General features: G+C 40.1%; 1 protein-coding gene across 1 annotated transcript in view; it reads left to right on the forward strand.

The window, feature by feature from the left end:
* Positions 1-4111, forward strand: part of LOC143314475 (receptor activity-modifying protein 3) — a 29371-nt gene extending 25260 nt beyond the window's left edge. The window contains exon 4 of the mRNA XM_076721505.1: positions 2138-4111. Coding sequence (XP_076577620.1) covers positions 2138-2393 — 256 coding nt within the window. The 3' untranslated portion in view covers positions 2394-4111. The remainder of the gene's footprint in view (positions 1-2137) is intronic.
* Positions 4112-13544: the final 9433 nt, after the last annotated feature.

Genomic DNA, 13544 nt, shown 5'->3' on the forward strand with positions numbered 1-13544 from the left:
CTCAAATGAGATACTCGGCACAAAAGATAAGCAGCTTTAATGCAAAACTCTCAGTATCTGTATGTACCCAGAAACCTTTGAGCGAGTGTGTGTGCATAAACATACTGGATCTTTGCCAAAACATTGTATGCATAATATATGTATCTGTGCTGGTGAGTGTGGTTATGCTCATAGTTATTTAATATATTCAATACCAAGTTCTCCCTTCAGGCGGTAAATCAGCTGTGGACAGGGTCAAGCTCAGCTGATTATTGCGTGTGGACGACAGCTTGAAAAGCTGTTAGCTGCTGTGTATTCCATCTGGGAAATAACTTCAAAAGTGTCTTATTCCCTCCAGTCTGCATGCTGCATTTTGACCATTTTTTGCCAAAAAGCTCTGATACATATATTTTTTTATTTCTCTTTCTGTCCTTTTATTTTCCTCAGCCACCAAATATTCCCTCTGCTCCCACTTTCTCAAGATCTTGGCAGTGACATGAACCATATTTTTACAATTATCTGTTCGTTTGCATTGAGAAATCCTTATTCAGTTTGTTTGATGGAAGATACCATTCACTTAGATCCATAATAATCTGTAGTTGATAGATAATGTTGTCCTTTTTCTTGCATATTACAGCATTAATCTAAAGAGTTTTTAAGTTTCCACATGAACAGATGAGCTTGCTCAGCTGGCTCAATAATAGACTGTTGCTCAGTTCAGATTTGACAGGAAGCTTTTCTCAGCAAAACACTTCTCTTATCACTGGCATGTGGCGCCTTTTTGCCCTCTATGCACTATACCTTATCTGTATATACAGAATCCACACAATATGTATGTCCCCAACTGACAGCAGGGCTTATATGATTTGCAGCACTTAAGCAAAAGTCTTTCAAAGCTATTGCCACAGTTTGACGTCAGAGCTTAACTTATATGTGCTGTGCAGAGGGCGGCGGGTTGAAACAGTCTAATATATTAGATGTCATAATGGCTTCTTGTTCCTGGTCTATTAGTGCTGTGGTAAATACAGTGGTTTTACATAGTGGCGATCTTCTAAGTCAGAGACTGATTGTCAACACTAATGTTTATGTGTGTGTATCTTTTGCAGTTAGAAAACCAAGCAGTAATTTGTCCTTTGCTTCGCCTCTCAGGCTGCTTCCCCAACCATCTGATTGCTGGAGCTCATTGTGGCTGTGCAAAGTACTCAGAAGAAGATACTACTAAACCCTTATCTGTTTGTTTACTGGGAAAAATAGATCAATCAAAATTTTGGTGGTGTGTAACTTTAAAAGTATTAGGATTACAAATTCAAAGATAAGGCAGAATAGGAGCATAATATATAACATTAAATGGTAAAACATATGTCAAAAATGAGATTCTCTTCTAAAATCATTTTGACCAAACAGTATGTACAGTAATTAGTGCATTTTGGTGATAACAGTGACAAAATGTATTTTACCTGCTGTGTCTTCTTGTAGCTTTAGTAATCACAGAATGTCTAGAGTCCAAATGATGTAAACAAGGCATTTCACCTTCAGATTTGGAGCCACTGTGGGCGTGCATGGAGACAATATAACTGTTCAACTCAGTTCACTGTTCTGCTGGTGAGAATACCAATACCTCCAGGATGTCAGGAGAAGAAAAAACTGGACCTGGATGATTGATAATTCAGGATGGAGAAGGAGGATTAGGGCTGGCTGAATGAATTCATCAGTGCAGAGCTCTAAGCCTGGAAAGCTCCATGAAGACTCTCAACAGCCCTGAATGCCTGTTAAAATAGAGGAGACTAGTGGGTCACAAAAGGCAGTAAAAGGCGTTATATCCCCAGTCACAATGATGGATTACTCTCCGAACCTCCAGTGCTTTGGTTAATACTCCAACTGCTAAACCGTAGCAGGGCATTAAATGGTTTTTGTGCCCTTCAGAGGACCTGGGTTGTTATAAATAAGGTCATTTTGAGTCTTAACTGTCCACCCCCAATATGATATGCATTTCAGTAAATTCATACCTTGAACTATGTCAGTTTTTTTAAGTATGCTAAAGCAGATGTCTAAGTAGAAAGCAGACATTTGACCCTCGAGGAATTCCTCTGCTAAAACACAAGTCAGTGGTGATTTTCATCTGATCTTTCTCTCCTCTTTCTTCCATCTGTCTCCTCAGTGAGTACCACCTCTTCACACTCTGCACAGAGGCAAAGTCCCACATGGTCCACTGCTACTGGCCCAATCCGCTGGTGGAGAGCTACATCATCCGCATACACAAGCACTTTTTCTCCAACTGCACCACTGAGCAGGTGGTGTGGGTGGACCCACCGGACGACACGCTAACTATCCTTATCCTCATCCCTGTTTTCCTCACATTGGCCATGATTGCCCTGGTGGTCTGGTGCAGCAAGAGGAGTGATATCCTGGCTTAGGAGGAGAGGAAGATGGAAGAGGATGAAGAAGAGCATGAGAAGAACTGAGTTCAAGGTCCCAACCTCCACTAAAACAATACTGTACAAAGGAGTGCACAGAGGTTTCGAGAGATTGGTTCATTTGGTCAAATTATCACGTGTAGTGCTGCAAACAACCTAAACCTCCCGTGGAAACGAGGGAAGTAGTGCCTGGTAGTATAAAGAATTATTTTCTTTAATATTTTAATATATTATATGCAGTGTTTCTCATTTCTGACATTGCTGTACTATCCTTTATGTTCAACTGTCAATCAGGTCGTTTTAGCACAGAATTTGAACAGTAGAAATTTGGGAAATTATTTGCTTTTTTGCACAGTAAATATGTAGCTGGAGCCAGCAGCTGGTTAGCTTAGCTTAGCATAATGACTAGAAACAGGGGGAAACACCTAACCTGGCTCTGTGTAAAGGTAAAAAAAATCCACCTACCAGGACCTCACTTGTAATATCACATTTTTTAATGTAAAAAAGTGTAAAAAGTTTTGGAGCAGTAAATTGGTGCAGTACTTCTTCGCTGTTAGATTGCCTTGAAACTTACAGAGACTCCAGGTAGTAACTGCACCTGACCAAAGTGTTGCTTTTACACTTTTTGTATGGATTAAACATGCAGGATAAAATGTGTTTATCAGTGAGCTTTATAGTTGCTGTTATGTGGAGTTTGTTCCCCTTGCACAGACTCATACTAGCTGTTTCCTCTTGTTTGCAGTACTGATGCTAAGCTCAACTTCTCATTTAACTTTCAACAAAAAAGCAAATAAGTGTATTACCCTAACTGCTGACTATTCCTCCAAGACACAGAAGATTTTGGTCGTTTGATACATCAACATGTTTCCGGTAACTTGACCAGCGGGACAATCAATCAAATCTTGGTGCATTCTTTAAAGCTCATGGATCTGGACCATTGACCTTGGAGATTCTTGTCAGAGCACTGTATCGTTGCTGAAGGCCAAAGCATCCACCAAACATCAGAGGCAGTGACTGAACCCTAAGTTGGTGGGAACGAGACTCCCGGAGGACTCCATATGTTAATTATTTTAACATGATACTGTATGATGGCTTGGACACAAAAAGAAGCCAAATGTGGACTTAATATTGATTCTGCGAGTTTTATCTTACTGTTGAGTTACTCAATGGACTGTCACCACTGGAAAGGATACACTGATGTACAACCCAAAGACAAGGCAACACCATGATTCATATATTTTGGGACTTGAATTCCTCGTGTAACTACCTGAGCCTCAAGGGACTGTTTTATAACAGTGTAACTTATCAGTGTTACTGTTGAATGAAATACTGTTAATACTCACAAAGAGGGCTTCTCAATGGAAACAAAACACTATGACGTGAAATTGAGAACTCATATTGTACAGTTATGCTCTCTGTCTGTGCTGTCTACTGTATCTGCATTGCCACTCCAGTGTTACTCAGACCAGTGAGAAAAACACACTGTTGCTTTGAAATGAATCCCTTCGGGGAAAAGTTTGATTTGTACGCACTTCATTGGTTCTTTGAACCGCAGTCCTGACCAGCCTCGAGGCAAACTAAACCAAGCACTGCTTTTTTATTTTCTTCCAAAGCATAAGTCATAAATCTCTGTTCGTCAGCTCTCACCTGCACTCTTTTGTCTATGGAAACTGAAACTCCTCAGCAAAAGTACCTTGATTAAATCTCTCTTAAAATAACTGGTTGCTCTGCTTCATTACATGATTGGTGTTTATGAATGATAAAAAAGTATTTCTTGATTTGATTTATAGTTCTTTCTTTGAGTGCTTTCTGCATCATTTTAAAATCATCATGACATGACCTTTGAGATGCTTCTGTCATCTAAACAGACAATGCGACATGGCTCTTCTGGTGTCCTTACCTTGCATTTTACCAGGCTGGGTCAATGTCAAAAGGGAACGCAATCATTCCCGGCGTGCATCATCAGATCCTGAAGGGGCATGCTAATTTTATCACTGAAGTTCTACTCGCTGAATTATTTATTGTAGATTCTTTTTCAGGTCACAATTAAACTTAAATAACAAGCTGGAACTGAGCTTGCTGTCCCACTTTGGTATCACTGTGGTTGAATTGATTTCTGCAGCGATGTGGAGAAAAGACTGTACGACAGCAAACTGACACAAATACCCGAAGCTGCTGACATATCCAATCTCTGATCTATCAGAAATTAATCTTTTCTCAGCTTTATTAAGCCGCACATATTTACTTCCATGTTCAGCAACATAACCATAAGAGGAGTTTACAGCCTCACAGTTTTTTGATAAATGCTCATTTGAAATGATAGAAAGGTGTGTTTACAAATATTTGCACATTTTAAAGGCCAAGGTGGTGATTTCAGTTATTCTGTCTGATTAGAATTATGTGAAATCTCTAAACTACTTGAACTAGTAAGAGCTATTAGTATTATTATCACTTGAGGGAAAGTTATTTCACTTTCATGCATAGTTGCTTTCGTGTCACATTGGAGTTATCATATTTGCAAGTTTCCAGCTTGTGAAAAACACTCATGTCATCACTCAACTTGTACGTAGGCTCTCATTAAAACATGCTGTTATGTGTCTGTAACCTCAGCAGAATTCAACTCTCCTACATTCAAAACTCTTGTTGACTCTGTTTGTGTTTATTTCTTTCGAAACGTCTCCTGCTTTTCTGTTCTGACGAGGTAGAAAACAGTGTGTGACATCTTTCGCACTACACGGAAAATGTGCTTTTGGGAAATGCATCAACGTAGGCCCTGGGAGAGTTTGCTAAGGCGAGTGTGTGTGCGTGCATTCAGACTGAGAAATTATTCTTTTATTAAGAAAACAACATTATCTGGTTCTACACAAACAGACAGTTGTGCTACGTGTGTAAACCTGTGAAACAATGCACACGCAACCCAGCCACGCAGTTTCAAAGCTTATCATTGCATCATGTAAATACACTCAGTCAAACAATGCAGTCATCAGTGTCAGTGGGTCATAGTCAATGATGTTGACAGTGCCGTCGACACTCAGTCTAATCTTCCAGAGGCCGGACTGTGAGGCACAAAGCTGGAAACGACAAACCCAGTGACCACAAAACAATCACAGTATCATTACTGACTCAATCTATACAAACAAATGGCAAGTTATAACCCAATATTTATTCCATCTGAAACTGCCCAGGAAACGGCACAAGAGATTCTTCTGAGGGCCAAAATAACAGGGTTTAGAGACACAAACAGAGGAGACAATAGCTCACTCTGCCATGAGGGGACAAACCGCAGCGCAGTTACCCTCACGGACGGCTTTTCACAACGCCTCCACGACCAGTGTCTTGGAGGCAGGAGGAAGGATATTAAAGCTTTTTCCCAGAGTTGACAGAAGAATACAGGGAAGTGGGTTGACCCAGCGGTTTTGAGCAAAAGCAGCACAGGAAGTGTGAGAGTGCCATGCTTCCATGAAAAGCTGCACTGTTGTGACGGGTGAGCTGCTGGCAAGGCACAAAGCTCTGTGGCTCAACTGTGGCTCCTCAAGGTTGATGTCAATTTGCTGCCATTGTATTATAGTTATTTTTGCCTTTTGCATTGTAATATTGAAACTATTGAATTAATGCTTAAACGACATTAATGTTGAACCATGTGCTGTGGAAGGCCAAACAGTCTGCAGGGTTTCATTTTAATAATCTCAGCAGGTTAGTTGATCCCCTCTACCTGAAAGGGCACTAATTAGTGACATAAGCTAGTGGAATGTATATATATAAAAACCCTTTTCATCCACTATGGTACATGGTTTCCCATACTTGTTATGTGAAATATCATTAAAATGCTGCATAAGAATGAGGGAACTGGTTGTAGTTGAGGAGGAGTTGACTTTGTCATATCAAGCATTGCAAATACTAAGAATGCCTCATAAATCTAATAAATAGATAGTTTTAGCAGTTACTTTAAATATGACATATTAGCTCAAAGTGTTTGATAAAAAGCTACGGCTTTGTTGTTGTGGACTGCTGTTGTTAGCCCAGCAGCCATGCTCGCTGCTGCAGTGTATGTTTACGATGCTGCCATGCTATTTCCTGTCCCACTGGCTTTTTGAAACACCACACAAGTAAATTTTGCCTTTGGGAGACTTAAAAAAAATGGATGTAATTAGTAACACCAGTGCTCTTCAGCTAAGACAAGTGAAAATGGCTGACAGGAAACATTAACGATTCCTCTCCACGAAATCAAAATGACTCATCTTTTATTTATATACTGTACTTACATGAATTACTTAAAGCAAATACTTTATATAAGCATTTTTTTTGGCATGAGGAATGCTATTTATAGATCATATCTGAGTCCTGTTACTTATCATTTATCAGAAATATATTACGGTAAAACATTAAGCACAATGTCCTGTCTCAGTTAGTCACAATGCCAACAGGAAATGTGTGTTCTCACATATGTTTTAAAGAGTGCTACTGTTTTCTTTGTGTCTCCATGAATTTCCTCCTCTGTTCTCTTTGCTTGATCCCAGCGTGTACATACATGCCCGTGTTCTATTTTTACTGTAATGTACACAATGTGACTGATCACTGCAGGGGTCAAGTGGTGTGTTTTGGTTTTATAATTAATGGTAAAATTCTTGTGCATGTGTGTGTTTGTGTGTGCAGAGGCCCAAGAGTGGGAAGACGAACTCTGACACACACATAAAACACACGTACATACTGTATGTACATACACAAATGGTGGTCTTCTACATATGTGAGGACTGTATTGGCTTACATTCATTTGATGGGGCTTAAACACGGCATGGCCACAACCCCAAACAATGACTAAACGATGACCCTTCAAAATGTCCTTACAAGAACCGCGGGCCCTTAAGAGGCAGTTCTCAGAAGTAGCTAAACCAGACCCCACACATACACACACACACACACACACACACACACACACACACACACACACACACACACATTTTCCCACAGTAAAATGCTCTGAAGCGCATGACCCAAACAGGACATCCTCACCCTCTTAAGTTCCCACTCTCCCCCTCCACCCCCATAAACCACTTTTTCCCCAGTTTTTTCCTTTTTTTTTTTTTTTTCTATTACACTGAATGTGGAACGAGCCCACTTCTGCACTCTTAACGTCACCTCTTCAGCAATTCCCTTAATTATTCTGCACAGATCAGCAGATTCAGAAATGTGTCCTTTTCCTTGCCCTTTCTGTCCTCATGATCTACGGTGGCCTGTGAGTGGTAGATAAAAAGTCACATTCTGACAACACCGATGTAGAAGTAACCGACTGATGTAATAAACCACCATGGAAAAAAATAATAATACTGTTTTCTTAAAACATCTTGAATTTCTGGTGGAAGGCAAAGGAGCGAAATGTCAGCATCTGATTAAGAAACACTTGAGTCAACCTCAGTGACTTTTCAAATGTACACGTCTCCTGTGTAATAAGAATACATTGTTGGGGAAACATTATTACTGCTTGAATACTGGTACATTTTTCAAATCATGTACTTTATACTGTACAGAGGGCAGACATCAGGAAGTGGTCAGGTTGAGTGTACAACACAGGCAGGGTTTGCATCCCACATGTTGTTATGTTTAGGCTACTAAACAACTCGCTTAAACCCATAATTACTTATGTCTGACCACTAGGGGGCAGTGGGAAAAAAAGCTGAAAACTATTTTATTACCTTACCATGAGCGGATGCTGTGGTTTAACAAATCAAACAGTGAACTTTTAGCAGATATGATCAATATGAAAGACTCTTTTTTATGTTACATTCTGTTTCTGAACACAAGTTTTAGAAAAAACAGCATCGCCAAAACACAAACCACCGCTCCAGACTTTAAGGCTACTGCAGCCTTTATTGCACCATCTCCAGTGTGTGTTCCTCATCACTGTGTGTTGACATTTTTTCTACCACTCTCTAATCCTCTTCCCTGCATCCACCTCTCTCATATTTTTCCTCTCCTCTTCTTCTCTCCCCCTCCCCTTTTCCCCAGTGATCCCTTTGCCCTCCTCTGTCCGACTCCCCCGTTGCCGGCCAGAACACCACACAGCTGGACTCTGTCACACACTCACACACATTCTTGGCTGGAACTGACTGCTCAGTGCCTTTACTAAATTAATTTGTGTCATGTGATAAGCGCACACATTTTTTGCAATACTGTGTTTGCGTGTGTGCAAATCCACAGGCTGGGGGTCACTTTATTCCAACTTTTGCAACATCTTGCATCATTATTTCCAATAATAACACGAGCATGGTCTGGGGACTGCTGGCTGTTTCAGATTTTATGTTTGTTTTGCAACATCTCTCCTTTAAACATGCTGTTTTGCCCTGTTCTGTGCTATGACTGTGTGAGGACAGGTTTTAGCATAACACTTTTGAATGTTCCTTGGAACATTTTAATTATTCTCACTGATATCCTATCAGGGGGGAATCATTTTGATACTGTGTCCCATACTGATCCTCTTTGCTCTCAAATAACCACAGACTGTATAAAAGAAGTGGACGTAGGTCCCAGGTCTGAGAAGTTCAAACCTGAAAACGTCTTTCTAATGCCCAGCACGGGCAACTCTGTCTGATTGTAAAGAAGTTTAGGAGAAATTTCCCACTTAATTTATCACCTCAGTAAACAGTTTCTTAATGCATTTATGGTCTCAATTTGCAATTTCAGGTCTCCTTAGATGAACCATGATGTTTATTTTATAAATTATGGTCTCATTTAGAGTAAAACAGACAACATAGCAGGGTATGCTTTAGGACATGTCTACCTTGTGATTGACAAGTCGGGTGTGTACATTTAAATAGGAGTGAACTTGTTTTTGGGTGTTGCCCATGTTTTCATCTTTGACCTTTGACCCTTTCACAACATGTTTTCAGTTCATAAATGTTACTTGTTGCATTCCGGTCACCTTAAAATGTCTTGTTCAGTGTTCGTTGTACTTAAAGACCCTCTAAGCAGTAAGCTGTTAATTTTTCCTGGAAAGCACATTTTGTATGGCCTGTTCTTGTTTGCCAAAATTAGCACAGTTTATGTGAATTAAGGATGCACCTTGCCAACCAAGCTAGCTAGCTGATGCTAGTATTTGCTGACAACTTAACATTTGCTATGCTAATGGTACCTGGCCCTGCTGGGCTTATCCCTCGCTCCACCCCAGCCCCTCCCTCTTGTCCTGATATGGTCACTTCTTGCTCCAAGAAGGCTAAAAAAGGGCTACAGCCAAAAGAATGGGTGATGTCACAATAACTATGTACACTTCTTTTATACAGCTGATGGCAATAACTTACAAAAATGGCTTATGCCTGATTTGACAAGATGACAAAAGTCTACATCTGCTCAGAGCTGGAGGGTAAATCTGCATGCATGTAGATACAGAATCTGTAAAACTCCACAAAATGAGATGAAAAGAAAGATGAGATGACATGAAATTTTAATGATTACCATTTTAAAACTGGGTCATTGCTGCAGTGAGAATCGGATATGTAGACTGTAGGAGACCATCTGAGAGAACTCACTGAAGATAAAGATACAAGATTATGCTGACTTCCTGACAGTTTGAGAGAAATCTTACTAAGTTCTTCTCTGACAGATTTACAGGTGCCAGATGTTTTCAGTTTCCACGAGCATACACATGTATCCATCTTGTTACTTCTTTGCCATGTCGATGTGACACAGTAATCTCTCATCTGACAATAAATCATGTTGGTGGAAGCTTTTATAGATCCTGTTGTGATGTCTTTAGTAGGAAAGATCCTGTGGTGCATGGGGATGATATGGAACTTGTGCAAATATGCATCAGTGGGCTTGTCACATGACTCAGTGAATGTACACAGCTGGAGCACGACCATCGTTACCATTCACTATCAAATTTACTGCCAGGCGGTCTGTCAAATCTTCACAGAAGGAGGCCAGCTTACTGAAATGTAAGAAAATGATTTTTCACAGAATCACTTGGCACTGAACCCATTACCTTTTCAGTGCTATACTTATTTTCAGAGATTTGGGGACATACACTAATTTTTTTGAGTCAGGGTAGCTGTTTTTCCCTGTTTCCAATCTTTATGCTGAGCCAGGCTAACAGTCTCCAGGTTGTAGCTTCATATTTACCACACAGACATGAGAGTGCCATCAATCCTCTCTTCAATCTGTCGGCTTCAAAGTGAATAAATGTATTTCCCATACTGTTAACTGTTCCCTTAAGTCTTACTTAAATTAACAAAATTCCACAAATCATGCCGTCTGTTCTCAGTTCAAAGCCTAAAACAAAATCGCTCCAAGAAATATGTAAACAAGCTCATGAATGACCTAAAATCTGTCAGTAGGAAGTGTTTTATGTTTTTATGGAGAGGCATAAGTGCATCTCCGAGGTATTTGTAACCTCAGAAGTCAGTTTCACTTTTCCGGTGACGTGTTTGTGCCTTGTTGTATTCTGGGTGTTGCATCCTGCTGCAGCGAGTACAAAAGTGGATTCAAAAGAGTCTTTTTCTAAAAGCAGAGTTCCCTCTTGCTCCCTCTTCCTGTTTACACCCATTCTCACACTTACACACGCACACTCATGCACACACTTACACTAATACACACGCATACGTTAATCATAGGCCTGAAACCTGCTCTTGTTGACATGTATTTGTGTAATATGCGTGTCCCTGGCATGCACACGCTCCTGGCCACCTGTTATTCTGTATTCATGTAAATGTTTTCTCCTGCATATTAGTATCATGGTCTTCCTCATGTTTTTGCCTACTGTATGACCTCCCACAATGCACCAGTAAACCAGCTGAACTGTCTCTAAACAGGATTTCCTGTGACATCATCAACCTCTGCATGTCCTTTTGTATCAACCTGTTTTAAATGTACATCAGGGCAAAGAATGAAAACAAACCCAGTGTGGCATGCAGGAGGAGTTTGATTTATTAGTGTGATTTACTGATTTATTTATGAGCGTGTCACTAAGTAAGTCAGTCATTCATATCACACACTTAACTTCCTGTAGACACGGATACTCAAGAGGACAGGCTGGATCAGAAGGAGGAGACAGAAATAGTGTCTGAGGGAGCACAAGGACTCAGATGAGTCATGCTGAACCCCAGAAAATCACATCACACCACATGAGGATGTTGCCTGAAGCTGCAAGGAGGTTTTCTTTTTCTTTCTTGAGGAGAAAACTCGAATTAAGGAAGATTGTTTCACTCTTTCTTATGTAACGTCACGGTGATGGATGGGGTAGGACAGGGAAAAGTAGATTCAGGCTGAGAATAAAAGCCTTAGAGAATGCTTTTTTTTTTTTTTTTTTTTTTGGTCCATGTTCTCTTTCTGTTTTACAACACTAAGGTGTGTTCGGATTTCTTCAGATCTCTGTCTTTCCTCCCCCGGAAAGAGGGGAGAAGAGCATAGCAAGATATGAAGAAATAAATCCTTTCATCAGGAATTTTTGGGAACATTTTGTGCATTTGTGTAATAAAATCATATCACAGGTTGCATATAAGCTATTAGAGTGCATTTTCTAGCTGCATCTAGACTTTGAGTGCATTTTCATTTGATGATAAAGAGCAAAATGCTAATATGCTTACAATGACAATGCTAACATGATAATGTTTAACAGGTGTAATCTTCATCATATTCACCCTCTTACTTTAGTGTGTAAGCATACGAACATTTGGTAACTGGCAGAAAACAAAAGTGCAACCAAGGCTGATGGAAATGTAGTTAGTTTTATCGGATTTTAGTATTAGAAAAAATTTCATTTAGACCTGATGATGTCGCAAGAAGATCCATCCAACACTGAGATGTTTCAGTTTGTACCAAACTGGGAAACTGATGGTTCGAGTGCCTCAGTCATGGTGACACTGTCCATGCTCCTGCAATCATCCAAGTCTTGTTTTTTATTCCCACAAAATGCCTCTGCTGCTCAAGATGGAAAATGTGCTCGTGCAAAGACTCAACCCGACCTCCCGCCCTTTAGAACATCAAATGTGAAAGCTTTTATGAAGTGGCCTCAAATTGATTCCTTCCTTTATGAATTCATTTATAGACAAAAGCTGTCTTTTATTGCTTTACATCGGAAAAAGAATAAATGTTCAGAGTTGTTCAAGTGAATGCTTTTGCACTGCGTTTAAAAACTCGATGAAAGCGAATCCTCCTGATTCCCGTGAACCATAAATCAGTCAGTAAATGAAGTCTGCTGGAGAAGGTAAACATCATTATTGTATCTGAGTGGACTTGAGGTGACGATTCAGAGAAACTACACATCCAAATGTCTTTTCAGGTGCTGCCTGTCTTATTACCCTCCAATAAAAGCCTCATTAAACGCCTGTTACCAAGCAACCAGAGCTCTTATGAAGTGAAATGGTCAGTATATGACACCACTTAGTGTGTGTGTGTGTGTGTGTGTGTGTGTGTGTGTGTGAATGTGCTCTTAAAGTTCTTGAAGCACACAGTACCTGGGTTTGTTTTGTATATTAGCCAGGTATACACACTGCAAAACCACTGCAGCTTCAGTGTTCATAGTTTAGTAAGGACTCAGCATTTTAGATCTGTTGAAAACATGATGTTTTGGAGAATTAACCAACGTTTTAAAGTTAAATCTCTGCCTCCTCTCTCAGCTTTAAAGCGCCTTTCATACAGAGGAGAATATTTACATCTAATAACAGCAACAAAATGCTACGTTTTCATAGAAAATAAAACTGCCCCGTGGTGAGCTTGTTGGTGTTTAGATAAAGAAACTAGACAAACTGAAGTACAAGTTGGCAAGAGATCTGCCTGCTTTGAGCAGAAAACAATGCATTTCACTGTTCGATTGTATGTACAGGTCTTAAACAGCCTCTCTGCGACACATTTAAAAGGCTTGATGTAAGTATATGTGTGTGTGTGTGTGTGTTTCATGTAATAATGTCATCATGAGTAATAATCAACATGTCAGCAGCAGCCTGTGGGTTTTTCGGCTAATATCCTTAGAAAGGCTGTAAGAGCTGCTCTGACCGTCAGTCTGCTAATGCATACAGTGTGTTACATACACAGAATAGGTTGTGCTGACCCTCTACAGCTCACACTAGTGCACACACACACATAAACACAAACACCAAAAGTCTATATGTTGTGGTGTTAACCTTCATGAGACCAGGTAGGCACTCAGCTGAAGGTATGGGC

Source organism: Chaetodon auriga, chromosome 21 (assembly GCF_051107435.1).
Source record: "Chaetodon auriga isolate fChaAug3 chromosome 21, fChaAug3.hap1, whole genome shotgun sequence".
In the NCBI taxonomy this organism is placed as follows: Eukaryota; Metazoa; Chordata; class Actinopteri; order Chaetodontiformes; family Chaetodontidae; genus Chaetodon; species Chaetodon auriga.